Source organism: Salvelinus sp. IW2-2015, linkage group LG3 (genome assembly GCF_002910315.2).
Source record: "Salvelinus sp. IW2-2015 linkage group LG3, ASM291031v2, whole genome shotgun sequence".
Lineage (NCBI taxonomy): Eukaryota > Metazoa > Chordata > Actinopteri > Salmoniformes > Salmonidae > Salvelinus > Salvelinus sp. IW2-2015.
This window is the reverse complement of record NC_036840.1, coordinates 32,584,213-32,605,332: the sequence shown is the minus strand read 5'-3', so window position 1 is coordinate 32,605,332 and position 21,120 is coordinate 32,584,213. Positions and strand designations below refer to the sequence as shown.

Genomic DNA, 21,120 nt, shown 5'->3' with positions numbered 1-21,120 from the left:
ACCACACACACACACCACCACACACACACACACACACACCACACACATCACACACACCACACACCACGACAAACAAAACACACTAACACGCACCACCGCCGCATGCATCCCCCATCAATCCACCACACCAACACACCCTCAAGTCTTCCCTGTTTCCAAGTCAGTGACCTAATATGCCATCATGTGATTTTCCTGTACATCCTAGCATTTCAAACCCTTGCCCCTCCAGCCATCTCAAACAGCCTGAGACATAGGAGAGCTGTGTTTCCACTGGCGCGCCATAGCACATAAAATAGAGTGTGAGGCCCCAATGAATAAATCTGTCTGAAGCCAATTATGGCCACTGACATGGCACATCTCTGACACTTTCTTTGTATGCCGTTTCCACCAGAGTGGAACACGTCCAATAAATATATATTCAGCCCCCTAACTTAGACTCACCAACATGTTTCATATGCACCTTGGATGGAAAAAATTAAGTTACACCACCCACATTGCTAGAATTACAGATTCTAACAACAATCTGGATAAGGCTTTCAGCTTCACATGCATAAACCAGTCCAGACCCTACAGTAATCAGTTGTCTTATCCTGTCATGAACCACAACCGGGCAAAGATGCCCTTTCAAACATCCAACTGTCAGAGGACTAACATCCAGCCATCCGCCCCCCCCCTCCAGGCCCTCCTCCTCCAGTCCACTCCTCCTCCCAGGCCCTTCCTCCCGCCAAGCCATCCCCCTCCAAGGCCCTCCTCCTCTCAGGCCCTCCCCCTCCACGGCCTCCCCCTCCTCGGCCCTCCTCCTCCAATCCTTATCCTTCCTCCAGGCCCTCCCCCTCCAGTGGCCCTCCTCCTCCAGGCCTTCATCCTCCAGGCCATCCCCCTCCAGGCCCTCCTCCTCCAGAGCCCATCCTCCTCCAAGCAGCGCGGCCTCCCCCCAAGTCCTATCCTCCTCCCAGCCAATCCCCCCCTCCAGGCCTACCTACCTCCACGGCCCCTCCCCCTCCAGCCCCTCCTCCTCCAGCTCCTTCCTTCCTCCAGCCCCCATCCCCCTCCAGGCCCTCCTCCTCCAGGCGCTCCTCCTCCAGTCCTCCTCCAGGCCCTCCCCCTCCAGGCCCTCCTCCTCCAGGCCTTCCTCCTCCAGGCCTTCCTCCTCCAGGCCCTGTTTGTTTATGTGTTTGTTTTCCCCCCTCTGTTAATGCCTGTCTTATTTACTGTGGTTCGGGCTGTCTGTCTGGCTGGCTGGCTCCCTGGCAGAGCCACTCTGAGCCGACCAATAAATGGAGGGGTTTTGTAACAGCCTCCCTCCATGCTGTCTGCAATGTATGACTGCTGACCTGCAGAAAGAGAGAGAGGGAGGATGGAGGGATGAAGAAAAAAAGAGAGGGAGAGAGAGAGGAAGGCAGAGAGAGGGGAGGGAGAAAGAGATATGTAGGATAGAAAGGGTTATAGACAAAGGTGGTGGGAGAAGATTAGAGTGATGGAGAAGAGATGAAAGAGAGATGCAAAGACAGCGAGAGAAGGCGAGACACGGCCATGAATCGAGGAACCGAGGAGGTTGGTTGGTGTTGGAGAGAGAGATGGAGGGAGCGAGTGTAGCAGCAGTGACTGAACAGATGCAGGGAGAGAAGGAGAAAGGGCTAAGTTTGAACTCACAACCGACTCTCATGGAAGGGGTGATTTGCAGGGAGAGAAGGAGAGAGGGAGAGAGGGATGCCTCAAGCTACATTTGCTGGTTCCAGACACGGCATAGCAAATCTCCTTCCCTGTTTCCCCTTCCCTGTTTCCTTTTGTTCGGGCTTTGTATTGTTGCGTTATTGGTTTTGCGCAATTTGTTTTTCATTGAAGGGGTCCGTAGGAGCTCGACGACAGACAGTCGTTTTATTTCCTTGGCTCGTCTGSCCGTCCTCTGTGTTTGATAGGCCTCGTTATACGTATGCAATATCATCCTTTGACAGGCGTGGGGGCGCCTGTTTAGGAGTCCCACGTGTTCTAAACAGAAACGGTTGACTGTCACCCTTTTTTTCCCACTCCCTCAATCTGACACGTCAAAAACTCAGAATAACATCAGAGAGAGGGAGGGAGATGACATTTACGATGGCCGCCCGGGCCCTTTGTGGTCATTGGTCACGGACGGCTTTGAAATGTTTTCAACGTCTGACCCCATCTGACCTCTGTCACAGCTTATTTCTAAAGGTTGAGAGGTTTTAACCCCTCTGTGGCCACAGTGGATGAAGTCGCTCAGCAGAAGCATAGTGTCATCCTGAACTTCAGTAAGACTTAAAAGACCTGGTGGGACAGTAAAAATGCATTCACCAGCCACATATAATGGAATGCAAAAGGCATTTCCTATGGCCAGAAAATATTTTTCATGAAGGCTTCAGTGGCGGCGGACAACTTTCATACAAGACAGTTGTGCAGAAGCCCAAACCCCATGTTGATTGACCCGTGTAGGAAATCTCATGTTGTTCATGTGTCAGACCTATACACACTCACTCAAATGCACGTGCACACACACAGACACACAGAGAGAGAGTCCGTCCGTCAGGCCCCCTTTCATCTCTTCACTCTTCATCCCCAATGCCTTTGAAGTGTGACACCCTGCAGTCTGTATATACAATATACAGAACATCACACCTCTCTCTCTCTCTCTCTCTCTTTCTCACTCTCCATTGATCCCTCTCTCTCTCCTCTCTCAATCTCCTCCTCTCTCTTTCATCTCTCTCAATCTTTCTCTCTCTCTCTCTACTTCTGTTCCCCCTCCATCCATAACTTCCACTCACCTTGTGTCAGACCGAAGATCATTTGCACTGGCTTCACCATTAGTCTCCGTCCCACCCACCACCCACCGCCCACCACCATAACCAACACAAGCATCCATCCACTCCATTCCATTTTGACTCCAATCAAACTGAGGAGCCATTAGAATGCTACACTCAGCACAGGTCAACATTAGTGCAGGCAGCCATTTTGTGTCAACACTGATTGGTCTAGAATGTAAGTTGATGTTTACTGAGAGAAACTGTATACTGGCAATAAGAGATAAGTGACCCTTTCAGAAGAGGTTGTCTGACAATCAGACAGGAATTGATTAAATGGACAAAGGCTAATTTGATTCATGGAATCAAGGATATGTACGGTATGTCTCCATTTGGCGAGTTACTGAAAGAGCCAAGAGTCTAATTTCAGATGTAAAGGGTATAAGCTAGAAGCTAAGTCCATCCATATATGTTGACTTGTTAATTACTGTAAAGGCTGTGTAGTCTACAGTACAAGTCAGGAGTCAATTTTCCTAATTCTCTATTTCCGAATCCCCTTTTCGTGTAGTTGTCCCACGTTTACCCATAAAAGAGAGTGATGGATGTGTTGTTGTGCATTGTGAACTTTAGGCACCTCTAGTTTTCACAAGGCTAGTTCCAACAAGGCGAGATTCCATTTACACAAGGTCAACGACTGGAGCAAGGCATTAGTCCGCATTTGTTTTCTTACCCCAGAGCATAATTAGTATGATGTTAACACTAATTTGCCCCACTAACAAGAAGCGCACACATCGCCTACCGCCGAGGAGACTGTCACGGGGGTGTATCTCCTCAGATGGGAGGAACCCTGACCTTTCCAGAATGATGGCACCATGCGGGAGATGTTGGTGTCTTGCCGTAACTCTTCCCCGTGTCTCGTTTACTCTGGTTCCTCTAAATAGCCACATGTAGACGGAACCTTTTTCCTCCCCCTCTCTCTGCCCCCAAGATGCCGTCTGTTCCCATCGTTGACATAATCAGCAGTGAAACCTAGCCAATGTCACATTTCTCGTAAATATATTTTAAAAATGATATCATGTGCTGTGAAAATGCGGTCTGTGAATGTGATGAATAATTAAGACTGGTAGAGTCGCAGGGCTCAACCTCCCATTGAAATATTCAGCTGTCTCCGTCTGCCCCACGTCTCTGACCGCCAGGTTATTAGGAGGCCAGCAAGAATGTTGCTGCAGTTGCGTAGTGGGTTGTGGCTGTGTGTGTATGTGAGAGATTTGTGTGTGGTTTGATTCAGGGGCGCATGTGACTGTTGGTTATTCAATCTTTGAGTCGGCCCATTCTCACTCTCGATGAGACGTTCCAGAAGCACCCCCAGAGCTATCACACACGTTATGAGGCAGAAGGGCCTTTTGGGTCTTCCTATCACACACGTTATGAGGCAGAAGGGCCTTTTGGGTCTTCCTATCACACACGTTATTTGACGCAGGAAGGGCCTTTTGGCGCTCTCCTGTAAATATTTGGCGGGCGTTAACACAACGTTCTCGACCTATCCAACCCTCAGAGAGATGCTTCCCTCCTCTATCGGCAACAGTAGGTAAAACTTGTCCGTCTCTAACCTCCATCCTCCCCTCCCCATCCCTTATATTACACAGTTCCTCCCACTCCCCTCCATTTTGTACAAACAGTGAAAGAGCAGGGACCTGGCAGAGCAGTTTACCAAGAAACAAGTTAGTGATCATTGTAAGAACCAAGCTTTCTTGTAGAATAAGTTGGGTTGAAAGGTTTCCCAAGCTCCTGTGCCTCCATACAATTGGGAAGACAGGTATCTTTCTCTTTCTGTAAATTCCATTGGCCTGTTGTGGTCGGCTTAAAACAGCGTATGAGAGTTTTAGCCAGTGTGGCCACCATAGGGGTGCAGTTAGGTCTGAGATAACTGCACACTCACCACACTAGAGGTCCGACTTTCCGATTATGATTTTCAACGCTCTGGAATATCACCGATACAGATTATTGGAGGACAAAAAAGAAGATATACCGATAATCGGCCAGCATGAGATGCAAAGAGGATAGCCGCATTTATTTAAAAAAATAATATATATAATACATATATCTACTATATATATATCAAAACACATTACACCATTTTGTAATATAATGGATGACAATTGTCGAACAATACTGATATGAACAATGAACAACTCTTTATTTTAACTTAATATAATACATAAATACACACACACACACAACACACCACACCACACCACACACATACACACACACACACACACCACACACACACACACACACACACGACACACACACACAAGCCTAGTTGACATATGATATGAAGAGTCTGCTTAGGGCAGACAAATACGTTCCAAACGTTTGAATAAAAATGAGTTTAAGTTCTGTGATCTGAATGTTGAAAACAAAAATGTAATTTCTATATGCAGGAAATCCTGTATTTTTAATAATGCGGCATTGGAAGAATTGGACCAAAAGTGCGAGTCAATCTTAATTCCCATGACACCTAGCAAATATCTTGGGAAAAGTGGTTCCTTCATTATATTCCATAGATATTTTTAGATTCACTTAAAATAAGGTCTGTGTGTTTCGTTGTAGGCTTTACACCCACCGTGCCAATTTGATAAAACTTGGATGTAAAAGGGATATTCATCATAGGACAAGGGTTACTCAATATTGGCCTAAATAGTAAGCGAAGATACATTTTTTCTGTAGAGTGGATTTATGAAAAATGTGAACAAACGTTACCTTATTCTGTAGATTTAGCACGGTATCAGAAAACGTCGAGGGCGTGTTTAAGCCTGCACACGCAACACAGACCTTATTGAAGTAGTAAACATTCTTATGGAAGACATTGAACGGGTTAAAATAACGAAGGAACCCCTTTCAAGTTTCAGGCCGCCAAGTTATTAGCAGGAATTATTACGCGTCGACTAATTTTCTGCGTAACCTTACCTTGGACTAAATCCGGGAAACTACCACCTCGGAAACAAAACGATTTTTCCTTCCGTATTTAATCTAACGGGTGGCATCCATGAGTCTAAATATTCCTGTTACATTGCACAAACCTTCAATGCTGCTATGTCATAATTACGGATTATAAGAATTGGGCAAATTAGTTCGCAAAAGAGCCAGCCGGCCCAAACTGTTGCAATTACCTGACTCTGTGTGCATGAACGCAAGAGAAATGACACCAATTTCACCTGTTAATATTGCCTGCTAACCTGGATTTCTTTAGCTAAAATATGCAGGTTTAAAAATATATACTTGTGTATTGATTTTAAGAAAGGCATTGATGTTTATGGTTAAGTACACATTGGAGCAATGACAGTCATTGATTGATTGTTTTTTTATAAGATAAGTTTAATGCTAGCTAGCAATTTACCTTAGCTTACTGCATTCGCGTAACAGGCAGGCTCCTCGTGGATGTGCAATGTAATCAGGTGTTAGAGCATTGGACTTTCTGTAACGTCCTGACCAGAGTTATTATTGTGTTTTGCTTGTTTAGTGTTGGTCAGGACGTTGAGCTGGGTGGGAATTCTATGTTGTTGTGTCTAGTTTGTCTGTTTCTGTGTCCAGCCTAATATGGTTTCTCAATCAGAGGCAGCTGGTAATCGTTGTCCCTGATTGAGAATCATATATAGGAGGCTTGTTTGGTGTTTGGGATTTTGTGGGTGATTGTTTCCTGTCTCTTGTGTTTGTGTTCTGCACCAGATAGGACTGTCTCGGCTTTCACGTTTGTTATTTTGTTGTTTGTTAATGTTCACTGTTTATCGTCTGATTAAACATTTTGAACAATAACCGCGCTGCATTTTGGTCCTCTCCTTCTTTCCAGGAGGAAAGCCGTTACACTTTCTCTCTCCCGGATCCGGGATCCTCCTCATCAAAAAAGCTGACTAGCATAGCCTAGCCTAATGGGACAGGGATATCATATAATATAATTTTCATGAAATCACAAGTCCAATACAGCAAATGAAAGATAAACATCTTGTGAATCCAGCCATCATTTCCGATTTTTAAAATGTTTTACAGCGAAAAACACATATGTATTTCTATTAGCTAACCACAATAGCCAAAGACTCCAACCGCATATTTTCCACCATGTTTCTACTGCATAGGTAGCTATCACAAAACCGACCAAAATAGAGATATAATTAGTCACTAACCAAGAAACAAACTTCATCAGATGAACAGTCCTATAACATGTTATACAATTAAATTTATGTTTTGTTCGAAAATATGCATATTTGAGGTATAAATCATAGTTTTACATTGCAGCTACCATCAAAAATATCACCAAAGCAGCCAGAATAATTACAGAGAGCAACGTGAAATACCTAAATACTCATCATAAAACATTTATGAAAAATACATGGTGACAGCAAATGAAAGATAAACATCTTGTGAATCCAGCCAAATTTCCGATTTTTTAAGTGTTTTACAGCGAAAAACACAATATAGCATTATATTAGCTTACCCACAATAGCCAAACACACAAAACGCATTTATTCACCGCATAGAATAGCATTTCCCCAAAAAAACCAGCAAAATATATAAAATGAATCACTAACCTTGAACAACTTCATCAGATGACAGTCTTATAACATCAGGTTATACAATACACTTATGTTTTGTTYGAAAATGTGCATATTTAGAGCTGCAAACCGTGGTTATACATTGTGAAAATGTAGCAACATTTCCCCAGAATGTCAGGAGCTATTTTGGACACTCACCTAATCTGACCAAAGAACTCATCATAAACTTTACTAAAAAATACATGTTGTACAGCAAATGAAAGATACACTGGTTCTTAATGCAACCGCCGTGTTAGATTTTTTTAAAATAACTTTACCATAACAAACAGCTTGCGTTATTGCGAGACAGCGCCCGTCAAACGGCAGAGAATAGAAATAACATTTTCCTCAGAAATACGAAATAACATCATAAATTGTTCTTACTTTTGCTGAGCTTCCATCAGAATCTTGTACAAGGAGTCCTAGGTCCAGAATAAATCGTTGTTTGGTTTTAGAATGTCCTTTTCTCCTGTCGAATTAGCAACCTTAGCTAGCCATGTGGCGCGAACATGCCCATCTTCTCTTGACGCAAAGAACGGAAAATTCCAAAAGTCCCAATAAACGTTGAATAAACTGATAAAACTCGGTTGAAAAAAACTACTTTATGATGTTATTATCACATGTATCAAATAAAATCAGAGCCGGAGATATCCGCCGTGTATACCGAACGCTTATCAGAAGACAATGTCGACGTACTTCGCGCGCCAGAGAAGACAAAGAAATTTCCAGACCTGTCACTCCAAAAGTTCTTGTTCGGCCTCAGATCAAGCTAGACACCCCATTCCACCTTCCACTGCCTGTTGACATCTAGTGGAAGGCGTATGAAGTGCATGCATATCGATAAATATAAGGCAATTGAGTAGGCAGGCCCTGGAACAGAGCATCGTTTTCAGATTTTTCACTTCCTGTATGGAAGTTTGCTGCAAAATGAGTTCTGTTTTACTCACAGATATAATTCAAACAGTTTTAGAAACTTGAGAGTGTTTTCTATCCAATAGTAATAATAATATGCATATTGTATGATCTAGAATAGAGTACGAGGCAGTTTAATTTGGGCATGATTTTTTCCAAAGTGATAACAGCGCCTCCCTATTGACAAGAAGTTTTTAACTGTAAGGTTGCAAGATTGGATCCCAATCTTGCAAGGTAAAGGTTAATGTTAAAAATCTGTCGTTCTGCCCCTGAACGAGGCAGAACGTTCCAAGGCCGTCATTGAAAATAAGAATGTGTTCTTAACTGACTTGCCTAGTTAAATAAAGATTAAATAAAGGTCMAAAAAAAAATAAACGGCAAATCGGCGCCCAATAATACCGATTTCCGATTGTTATGAAAACTTGAAATCGGCCAAACCCTCCCTTAACCCGGACGACGCTGGGCCAATTGTGCGCCGCCCTATGAGACTCCTGATCACAGCCGGTTGTGATACAGCCCAGGATCGAACCCAGGTCTGTAGTGATGCCTTAGATCGCTGCGCCACTCAGGATCCCGAAAGACAGAAAGGCCAGGCTTCTTCAGACTATGTTAACGCTTGATGATATGAGCCAATCTCCAACCCACATCAGATACATGGTTTATATGGACCTACAGGGAAATGGCTATCTGACGCAATCAACCCTGAAGATTGTGAAACTACCACAAGTGTGTGTGCATGCATGTGAATATGTGTGTGCGTGCGTTTGCGCGCGTGTGTGTGTGTGTGCGCGCGTGTGTGTTGTATCTGTTCTTCTTGAGATCAACAGAGTTCTAGTTGACAACATGTCCTATCTGCAACGTCCAGTCTACCAAGTCACTTCATTGTGAAACTTTAGAACCAAACTGTTGAATGGTTTCTGTTTGCTCTCTTAAAGGGAATCAATATAGCAGTCTAGTCACATGGACTAATAACACCAACAACCCACTTGGTTCATGTATGAACAGAAGTTATAACAGAGAGGGTTTAAGGACAGAGTCTGAAGAGGCACTGCCTAGTTTATATGCCTCAAGATACAAACAGTATTGTTGTAGTGGTTCCGGTGCTGGATCAACTTGTCCTTCGTCACCGTGAATCATAAGAAAGGCTGAATCACACAATTAAATAGAACACTAGAAGTTATGAAGGCTTATTACATAGGCCACTCGAGTCATATATCTGTGGGCTGAGTACAGTAGACGTTTGTCTGTCGGGATGAGAGACATCTGGTCGCATATCATTCTAGCCGTCTGTCTATGATGACCTATTTATTTTATAGCTGTTGTAGAGAACAACAAGTGTTCTAGAAGGCCTTGTTTTGGCCCAAATCAATGGCTATTCACCATGAGTGTCCAATATGACAAACCCCACCACTCACATGACACACACACACTCCACCTGCCCTGCATTGGAACAATTTAAAATCAATCACTTTTTTTCATTACTTTTGATTCAGGGAGCTTTATGATTATTTTTCCACCGGCCTCAACTGAAAATAAAATGTTACCGGCCCCAGAAATGAAAATAATAATCAACGTGGCGTCCTGCAATGTTTGATATAGCCTCCCGCTTCTCTGTTGCAGGTAGAGAGGATTGATTGGTCGACATCGATTCCAGCCTGAGCTAATTGGACAAGTAATAAATATTTAGCTCTTATTCAGCCTGCAAAATAAACATGAGTGCTACGGAGCGTTTCCATCATTATTATTAGTCCAACAAAACAGAGAGAGCAGATAGCTTGATTAGAGGTAGACTGGTCAAGGTCAGTGGAAAATCCATATTCTGCCCCGAGTTTTGTTTGGCGAGGAGGACTCCCAAGGCCTTATTCATTTAGTTCTAACTTCAGTCTTAAGTATAAAATGGACAGTGTGGAGACTTAGGGAGTTATGCTGATAGCTCACTCTTTTTCTTTGTCTTTTTATCTCTCACTCACTCTCTCTCTCTCTGACTTCTTCTTCTCTCTCTCCCACTCTTACCCTCACATCTCGCTCTACGTCTCCCTCTACACTCTCCCTCTACATCTCCCTCTACATCTCCCTCTACATTCTCGCTCTACGTCTCCCTCTAACCTCACCCTCTACGTCTCCCTCTACCTCTTCCCCTCTACATCTCCCTCTACAATCTCCCTCTACATCTCCCTCTACCTCTCCCTCTACCTCTCCCTCTACATCTCCTCTCAATCTCGCTTCTACGTCTCCCTCTACCTCACCCTCTACATCTCCCTCTACCTCTCCCTCTACATCTCCCTCTACCTCACCCTCTACATCTCTCTCTACATCTCTCTCTACATCTCTCTCTCACTCAATCCCTTGGTGTGCAGAAAGGGAGATGTGGTTGGTGGGTGGCATGGGTCTACATGCATTTCCTCTGCACCAGTCAGTTAGCAGGCGGAGAGGAGCAGGTTTTGGGTGTCTCTGACACACTAAGACACGGTCTCAGTCAGGGAAGACCTGTCAGACCAGCTCATTAGAAGCCTCATCACCTCTTTGTATCATCGCTTAGTGTGCTGCTGCAGGTTTGCCGTAACGGCAGGTGGCCACCGTCACCGCAGACAACGTGCCTGCCACCACACAGGACAAGAACTGAATAAAAGAAGGAGAGATAATTATGCAGCACTGTCTTAAAGGAAATAAAGTTAGCTAGTTTAATGATCGATGACAGGTACTTTGCAGTTTTTGACTTTGTGGCTTTACAGTCGTAAGCGGTGTTGATTGTAAACGTTTCCCTGGGCATGGCATCTGGATTAAATTGTCAATAGAATATGTACTGTAGTGTTGATTATTGAGTAGTTGTTGGTGTAGATATTGTAAATAGATATGCGGTGGCGATTTTCTGTCTTCAGTAATCATCCTCATCATCACTATCACCTTCTGTATTTATGCCAATTCCCTGCATTCTACATGACTGATGGAAGAGGAGAAAGTRAAATCTTCAGTTGTGTATTTTCTTTCTCTAAGATGGTCTTTCATGCTGTGGGCTAGTTATAGTATTTCAGTCACGCATCTTGTTTATTTAGAAAATAAAATTAGATTGAAGGCTGGGACCTGGAGAGCCGAGGCATCACGCGCTTCACACACTGAGGCGAAAAGAGAAAAGCGAGAGACTCGCACCTGAGTGTGGGTGCTGCTGCTAGTGTTACTGCCTCAATCTCTCTGCAACATGGCTGCCATTCTACCGGCGGCCATCTTAGAGCAGTTTCCCTCCATGTGCGCAGGTTGACATTTATTGTCATGAGTATTGCACTCAGTGGTGGAAAAAGATCCCAATTGTCACACTTGAGTAAAAGTAAAGATACCTTTATAAAAAAAATGACTCAAGTAACACTGAAAGTCACCCAGTAAAATTTTACTTGACTAAAAGTCTAAAAGTATTTGGTTTTAAATCTACTTAAGTATCAAAAGTAAATGTAATTGCTAAAATGTACTTATGTATCAAAAGTAAAAGTATAAATAATTTCAAATTCCTTATATTAAACAAACCAGACGGCACAATTTTATTTAATTAATTCTTTATTTATGATTGCCAGGGGGACACTCCAACACTGACACATCCTTTACAAACTAGACATTTTGTGTTTAGTGAGTCCACCAGATCAGAGGCCGTAGGGATGACCAGGCATGTTCTCTTGATAAGTGCTTTAATTGGACAATTTTTCTGTTCTTGCAAGCATTCAAAATGTAAGAAGTACTTTTGGGTTTCAGGGAAAATGTAAAGAGTGAAAAGTACATAATTGTATTTAGGAATGTAGTAGAGGAATAGTAAAAGTTGTCAAAAATATAAATAGTAAAGTAAGATACCCCAAAAAACAATTAACTAATACTTAAGTATTTTACACCACTGCTTGCCTGGGAGGCAGAACTTAGCGTTTTCCTCTTAGATAAGCCAGCCGCAAAGTTAAAATTTGCTATATTGTACAAATTCATGAAAACTAACATTCGCTTTTTGGTATTCATTTAAGGTTAGGGTCAGGCATTAGGGTTAGCAATGTGGTTAAGGATAAGGTTATGGTTGGGGTTAGGTTTAAAATCTGATTTTATGACTTTGTGGCTGTGCCAGCTAGTGACCATTCTGCAGAACTGCCTCTAGAACAAGATTCATAATGAAAAACACCAACCTGCTCCATGTGTCTCTTCTCATCTTGAACAGCCCTGATGCCTTTGAGCCGGAAGACAACAGAGTGGTGTAGCTGTGGAACAGATGAACTCTCTACCTCAAACTGTTCTCACTGGCTTCAACACATCCAACCATCGCATCTCACACCTCATTGTCACCCCCCCCTAATTTCTTTCCATCCCTCCCTCCCTCTTTCCGCCTACTCTTCTTTCAGCCTGCTCCCCTACCATGCTGCGATAATTATTCAGTGCTAAAAGAATACAGCCGGTAGGAAACAACACAGCTAGTCTCCGGTGGGAGGGAGGAAGGGAGGGGACCCCGACTCGAACAGAAGGGGGTTGGCGCTTGGTTCATTACATGAGCCTGTTCGAAATAGCAATACCAGCTGATCTGTAGATGGTACGGGTCACAGGTAGTCGTAATAGTCAAAGCTGGAGCAACTAAAATAAAGTATGATGGTTCACTGTCTCTGGCAGTGTGTGCGTGTGACTCAGCGATCATCCCCCCGGTGTTTGACAGTGCTTTCATCATCCGTTTGCCCACTAAGCATTCAACTGACTTTTCCTGCTATGTCTCTGCTGTGCCAACCCAGCATTGTTAATATGAGACGAGGTCTGTGGCTGGAGTGTTGGTGTCTCATTTCAATGTCGTTTTAGGTCATTTGGCAGGCATCAGTGTGTGCAGAATGGGTTTTGATGCGGTAGTGAGGGCAGCCTCAGAGATCCCATGGACACGAGAGAGGTTTATGGAAGATATAAATGCAAAAGTATGTATAATTTATTAGGATATGATGCCCGAAAATGTGCAAAGTGCAAAATGACAGAGGTCAAATCAAATCTTATTTGTCACATGTGCCAAATACAACAGGTGTAGACCTTACTGTGAAATGCTTACTTACAAGCCCTTAACCAACATTGCAATTCAAGAAATAGAGTTCAGAAAATATTTACTAAATAAACTAAAGTAAAAAATAAAACAAAAAGCAACACAATAAAATAACAATAACGAGACTATATAGAGGGTACCAAATCACGTGTGGGGGTACAGCTTAGTCAAGGTAATTTGTACATGTAGGTAGGGGTAAAGTGACTATGTGTAGAAAATAAACAGCGAGTAGCAGCAGTGTAAAAACAAAGGGGAGGGGGTGTAAATGTGAATAGTCCGGGTGGCCATTTGATTAATTGTTCAGCAGTCTTGGGGGTAGAGGCTGTTAAGGAGCCTTTTGGACCTAGACTTAGAGCTATGGTACCGCTTGCCGTCCGGTAGCAGAGAGAACATTCTATGACTTGGGTGACTGGAGTCTGACAATTTGGGCCTTTCTCTGACACTGCCAGGAAGCTTGGACCCAGTGATGTACTAGGCCATACTCACTACCCTCTGTAGCGATTTACGGTCGGATGCCGAGCAGTTGCCATACAAGGCGGTGATACAACCGGTCAGGATGCTCTCAGTGGTGCAGCTTTACAACTTTTTGAGGATCTAGGGACTCATTCCAAGTCTTTTCAGTCTCCAGAGGGGGAAAAGGTGTTGTCATGCCCTCTTCACAACTGTCTTGATGTGTTTGGACCATGATCATTTGTTGGTGATGTGGACACCAAGGAACTTGAAACTCTCGACCCGCTCCACTACAGCCCCGTCGATGTTAATGGGGGCCTGTTCAGCCCTCCTTTTCCTATTGTCCTTTTCCTATTGTCAGCTATTTTATCTTGCTCACATTGAGGGAGAGGTTATTGTCCTGGCACCACACTGCCAGGTCTCTGACCTCCTCCCTATATGCTGTCTCATCGTTGTCGGTTATCAGGCCTAACACTGTTGTGTTGTCAACAAACGTAATGATGGTGTTGGAGTCGTGCTTGGCCACTCAGTTGTGAGTGAACAGGGAGTACAGGAGGGGACTAAGCACACACCCCTGAGGGGCCCCTGTGTTGAGGATCAGCATGGCAGATGTGTTGTTACCTACCCTTACCACCTGGGGGCGGCCCGTCAGGAAGTCCGGGATCCAGTTGCAGAGGGAGGTGTTAAGTCCCAGGGTCCTTAGCTTAATGTTTAACTTTGTGGGCACTATGGTGTTGAATGCTGAGCTGTAGTCAATGAACAGCATTCTCACATAGGTATTCCTTTTGTCCAGGTGGGAAAGGGCAGTGTGGAGTGCGATTGAGATTGCGTCATCTGTGGATCTGTTGAGGCAGTATGCAAATTGGAGTGGGTCTAGGGTTTCCGGGATGATGGTGTTGATGTGAGCTATGACCAGCCTTTCAAAGCACTTCATGGCTACCGACGTGACTGCTACGGGGTGGTAGTCATTTAGGCAGGTTACCTTCACTTTCTTGGGCACAGGGACTATGGTGGTCTGCTTTAAACATGTAGTTATTACAGACTCGGTCAGGGAGAGGTTGAAAATGTCAGTGAAGACACTTGCCAGTTGGTCCGTGTATGATCTGAGTACACGTCCTGGTAATCCGTCTGGCCCCGCAGCCTTGTGAATGTTGACCTGTTTAAAGTTCTTGCTCACTTTGGCTASGGAGAGCGTGATCACACAGTTGTCCGGAACAGCTGGTGCTCTCATGCATGCTTCAGTGTTGCTTGCCTCCAAGCGATTTTGATTGTCTGGTAGGCTCGCGTCACTTGGCAGCTCGCGGCTGTGTTTCCCCTTGTAGTACGTAATAGTTGGCAAGCCCTGCCACATCCGACGAGCATCAGAGCCGGTGTAGTAGGATTCAATATTAGTCCTGTATTGACACCTTGCCTGTTTGATGGTTCGTCTGAGGGCATAAGGGAATTTCTTATAAGCGTTCGGATTAGTGTCCCGCTCCTTGAAAGTGGCAGCTCTAGCCTTTACCTCAGTGTGGATATTGCCTGTATTCCATGGTTTCTGGTTGGGGTATGTACGCACGGTCACTGTGGGGACCACGTTGTCGATGCACTTATTGATGAAGCTGAGGTGGTATACTCCTCAATGCCATTGGATGAATCCCGGAACATATTCCAGTCTATTCTAGCAAAACAGTACTGTAGCGTAGCATCCGAGTCATCTGACCACTTCCGTATTGAGCGAGTCACTGGTACTTCCTGCTTTAGTTTTCTCTTGTAAGCAGGAATCAGGAAGACATAATTATGGTTAGATTTGCCAAATGGAGGGCGAGGGAGAGCTTTATATGCTTCTCTGTGTGTGGAGTAAAGGTGGTCTAGAGTTTTTTTTCCTCTGGTTCCTCTGGTTAACATGCTGGTAGAAATGAGGTAAAACGGATTTAAGTTAGCCTGCATTAAAGTCCCCGGCCACTAGGAGTGCCGCTTCTGGATGAGCATTTTCTTGTTTGCTTATGGCCTTATTCAGCTCGTTGAGTGCGGTCTTAGTGCCAGCATAGGTAGATAGACGGCTACAAATAATACAGATGAAAAAACTCTCTTGGAAGATAGTGTATATATATATGTGTATTGTACCAGTCAAAAGTTTGGACACACCTACTCATTTCAGGGTTTTTCTTTATTTTACTATTTTCTACATTTTAGAATGATGGTGAAGACATCAAAACTAAGAAATAACACATTTGGAATCATGTAGTAACCAAAAAAGTGTTAAGCAAATCAAAGTATATTTTATGTTTGAGATTCTTCAAAGTAGCCTCCCTTTGCCTTGATGACAGCTTTGCACACTCTTGGTATTCTCTCAACCAGCTTCATGAGGTAGTCACCAAGAATGCTTTACCAAAGCCTTCTTTTTGATACTTTCATCTATTGGTTTGATCTTCAAATGTATCACATGAAATGGGAGTATAAAATAGTATTCACCATATATAACACCTGCCTCCTCTTCCCTCCACAGCTGGGACAACCTACATCTTCGGGAGAGGAGGAGCCCTCATCACGTACACCTGGCCCCCCAACGACCGGCCGAGCACGCGGGCAGACCGGCTGGCGGTGGGCTTCAGCACGCAGCTCAAGGAGGCCGTGCTGCTCAGGGTGGAGAGTGCCAAGGGACTGGGAGACTACCTGGAGCTGCACATAGTAAGATACTAACCCGGGGACCGCAGAGGGGATAGATGGGGTAATGGGTGGGGAGTTGGAGGTGGGACATCGTGGAGGTAGAGCAGTACATGGGGTTTGTGGATTGGTGGGGTGAGTGGGTTGGCGGGACAGTATGTTGAAGTGGCACAAAGTTGGAGGGACAGTATTTTAGGGGCAGTAGCCTATATTGGAGGGACAGGAGATTGGAGGGACAATAATTTGGAGGGACAGAAGATTGGAGGGACAGTATGTTAGTAGGTTGGAGGGATAATACGTTTGAGGGAAAGGAGATTGGAGGGACAGGAGAGGGACAAGAGATTGGATGGACAGGAGAGGGACAGGAGATTGGATAGGCAGGAGAGGGACAGGAGATTGGAGGGACAGGAGAGGTACAGTAGATTGGATGGACAGGAGAGGGACAGGATATTGGATGGACAGGAGAGGGACAGTAGATTGGAGGAACAGGAGAGGGACATTAGATTAGATAGACAGGAGAGGGACAGTAGAGGGAGAATAGATTGGATGGAAAGGAGAGGGACAGGAGATTTGATGAAGAGGAGAGGGACTGACAGTAGATTGGATGGTCAGGAGAGGGACAGGAAGTGAAGTGACTACTCAGTGATCATTGGGCAGCTCTTTACCTGTTATACCCTCTTACCAAACAAATCATTTCTCCATCCCTCTTATTTTGACTCTCATATGGTCTAGGTCAGGGGTATTCAACGCTTACCCTACACTGTCCGGAGCCTGCTGCTTTTCTGTTCTACCTGATAATTCATTTCCCCCACCTGGTGTCCCAGGTCTAAATCAGTCACAAATTAGAGAGGACCAATGAAAAAACGCAGTGGAACTTGCTTCGAGGTCCAGAGTTGAGTTTCAGCAGTCTATGTAAAGAGAACCCGAAAGATAACTTTATAAGGCAATTAAAAGACATCCGGCCCTTTTAAAAAGGCATTAATGCTGCCTTTAAATGTCTCATTGACCTGTGTGCTCACTGCTCTCTGGCTGCCGACGATATTCAAAACCCATATTATTTTAATGGATGACGTTCTGTTCATTATCAGCTGGCTGCCGAACCCAGTGGCTTTGTTCTTCTCACTGTAGCTGGTGTCAAACACGCACGCGCACACACGCATACACACACACACACACCATGGCAAGCACACGCACACAGATGCAGACACACGCACGCAACACACACACACCACACACACACACCACACACACACACACACACACACACACACACACACACACACACACACACACACAACACACACACACACACACACACACACACACACACACACACACACACACACACACCCTTCCCTGCAGGTATGAAGAGAGGCTGGTGCCAGGTGCTATTCTAGACTGTGCTGTCACTGGCTCCATGATTCCTCTCTCTCTGTCTCTGGGCTCACACTGACTAACTACAGCCTTCAAGGCAGAGTGAAAATAGTGCTGCTATCCCCTACTTTCTGCTCCTCTTTTCCTCTCCTCCCTCATCCACCCATCAGTCTATCTACCCTTAGGTGGATGGGGGACTGAGTGTGCGTGTGTGTGCGTGTGCGTGTGCGTGTGTGTGTGTGTGTGTGTGTGTGTGTGTTGTGTGTGTGTGTGTGTGTGTGTGTGTGTGTGTGTGTGGTGTGTGTGTGTGGTGTGCTGTGTGTGTTGTGTGTGTTATTTTGACACTTCTCCCTCTTCATTACTCTTACCCCAATGCGTTTGGTCTGCCGCTGCCTAGGAGGCACAGGGACACATTTGACCTGAGGGCAAGCCTCATTCAGCACTGTGTTTGGGACTATGGCTGGGAGGGACGGACAGAGAAAACACCACAACACACACACACAAACAATTACCTCGTACCCATGCACATCGACTGGTACTGGTACTGGTACTGGTACCCTGTGTAGATAAGTTATTGTGTATTTATTATTACTTTTATTATTACGTGTTTAACTTTTTTATATTTCTCTATTTATTTATCTCACTGTTAGTCTACAGCTGTTGTTTACAAAGCATTATTTGATTTGATTTGAAGAAATCTTGCTCAGTATTGGGGCTTCATACCACAGGTTTGATTGATTTGAAGAGCTCTGGCTCAGTGTTGGGGCTTCATACACAGGTTTGATTTGATTTGATTTAAGATCTCTGGCTCAGTGTTGGGCTTCATACCACAGGTTTGATTTGATTTGAAGAGCTCTGGCTCAGTGTTGGGGCTTCATACCACAGTTTGATTTGATTTGAAGAGCTCTGGCTCAGGTTGGGGCTTCATACCACAGGTTTGATTTGATTTGAAGAGCTCTGGCTCAGTGTTGGGGCTTCATACCACAGGTTTGATTTGATTTGAAGAGCTCTGGCTCAGTGTTGGGGCTTCATACCACAGGTTTGATTTGATTTGAAGAGCTCTGGCTCAGTGTTGGGGTTTCATACCACAGGTTTGATTTGATTTGAGAGCTCTGGCTCAGTGTTGGGGTTTCATACCACAGGTTTGATTTGATTTGAAGAGCTCTGGCTCAGTGTTGGGGTTTCATACCACAGGTTTGATTTGATTTGAAGAGCTCTGCTCAGTGTTGGGGGTTCATACACACGGTTTGATTTGATTTGAAGAGCTCTGGCTCAGTGTTGTGGTTTCATACCACAGGTTTGATTTGATTGAAGAGCTCTGGCTCAGTGTGGGGTTCATACCACAGGTTTGATTTGATTTGAAGACATGGCTCAGTGTTGGGGTTTCATACCACAGGTTTGATTTGATTTGAAGACTCTGGTCAGTGTTGGGGTTTCATACCACAGGTTTGATTTGATTTTAAGAGATGCTGCTCAGTGTTGGGGTTTCATACCACAGGTTGATTTGATTTGAAGAGCTCTGGCTCAGTGTTGGGGTTTCATACCACAGTTTGATTTGATTTGAAGAGCTCTGGCTCAGTGTGGGGTTTCATACCACAGGTCTTATGTGATTTGAAGAGCTCTGGCTCAGTGTTGGGGTTTCATACCACAGGTTTGATTTGATTTGAAGAGCTCTGGCTCAGTGTTGGGGTTTCATACCACAGGTCAAGGCCAAAAACAATGTTCTCACTGGTCTGTCATTAATAATCATGCTCAGAGGGTATTGAAAGAAATCATATTCATAGTATTGCAACTGTAAATCACCTCAATCATCACGCAGTCAATCGCAACGTGTATGGTATCCACCACACGACTCATGACATTTCCATTGATCACTCAAAAAAGATTGAACAATTTCCCACCTGAAATGTCACTTCTATTTGGCCCATTAATATGTATTGTAGCCTCCTAGTGTTATTATACTACGGCGCATTCGGAAAGTATTCAGACTCCTTGACTTTTCCCACATTTTGTTACGTTACAGCCTTATTCTAAAATTGTTTTTTCCCCTCAACAATCTACACACAATACCTCATAATGACAAAGCAAAAACACTTTTGAAGAAATTTTGGCAAATTCATTAAAAAAAAACCTGATATCACATTTACAGAATTATTCAGACCCTTTACTCAGCACCTTGAAGAAGCACCCTTGGCAGCGATTACAACCTTGTGTCTTCTTGGGTATGACGCTACAAGCTTGGCACACCTGTATTTGGGGAGTTTCTCCCATTATTCTCTGCAGATCCTCTCAAGCTCTGTCAGGTTGGATGGGGAGCGTCGCTGCACAGCTATTTTCAGGTCTCTCCAGAGATGTTCGATCAGTTTCAAGTCTCTGGCTGGGCCACTCAAGGACATTCAGAAACTTGTCCCAAAGCCACTCCTGCGTTTCCTTGGCTGTGTGCTTAGGGTCGTTGTCCTGTTGGAAGGTTCTCCCATCTCCACAGAGGAACTCTAGAGCTCTGTCAGAGTGACCATTGGGTTCTTGGTCACCTCCTGACCAAGGCCGTTCTCTCTGATTGCTCAGTTTGCCCGGGCGGCCATCTCTAGGAAGAGACTCGGTGGTTCCAAACTTCTTCCATTTAAGAATGATGGAGGTCTTCGTGTTCTTGGGGACATGCAATGCTGCAGAAATGTTTTGGTACCCTTTCCCAGATCTGTGCCTCGACACAATCATGTCTCTGAGCTCTACGGACAATACCTTTGACCTCATGTCTTGGTTGTTGCTCTGACATGCACTGTCATCTGTTGGACCTTATATAGACAGGTGTGTGCCTTCCCAAATCATGTCCAATCAGTTGAATTTACCACAGGTGGACTCCAATCAAGTTATAGAAACATCTCAAGGATGATCAATGAAACAGGATACACCTCAGCTCAATTTCAAGTCTCTTAGCAAAGGGACTGAATAGTTACATATTTTTTATACAATTTGCAAACATTTCTAAATCCTGTTTTTGCTTTGTCATTATGTGGTATTATGTGTAGATTGAATAGGATTTTTAAAATGTAATCCATTTTAGTATAAGGTTGTAACGTAACAAAATGTGTAAAAAGTCAAGGGGTCTGAATACTTTCCGAATGCAGTTTTTATAACCTAGCCTTCTACATCCTTCTATATCATCCATTCCTTCTATATCACCCATCCTTCTATATCACCCATCCTTCTATATCACCTAGCCTTCTATATCACCCATCCTTCTATATCACCCATCCTTCTATATCACCCATCCTTCTATATCACCTAGCCTTCTATATCACCTAGCCTTCTATATCACCCATCCTTCTATATCACCCATCCTTCTATATCACCAATC

At 44.2% G+C, this 21,120-nt stretch overlaps 1 protein-coding gene across 1 annotated transcript in view; it reads left to right on the top strand.

The window, feature by feature from the left end:
- The window catches only part of LOC111980804 (neurexin-2-like), a 655,826-nt gene that overhangs the window by 467,082 nt on the left and 167,624 nt on the right, over nucleotides 1-21,120 (top strand). Inside the window, exon 14 of the mRNA XM_070449631.1 lies at nucleotides 16,234-16,415. Within this exon, the coding sequence (XP_070305732.1) occupies nucleotides 16,234-16,415 (182 nt within the window). The remainder of the gene's footprint in view (nucleotides 1-16,233; nucleotides 16,416-21,120) is intronic.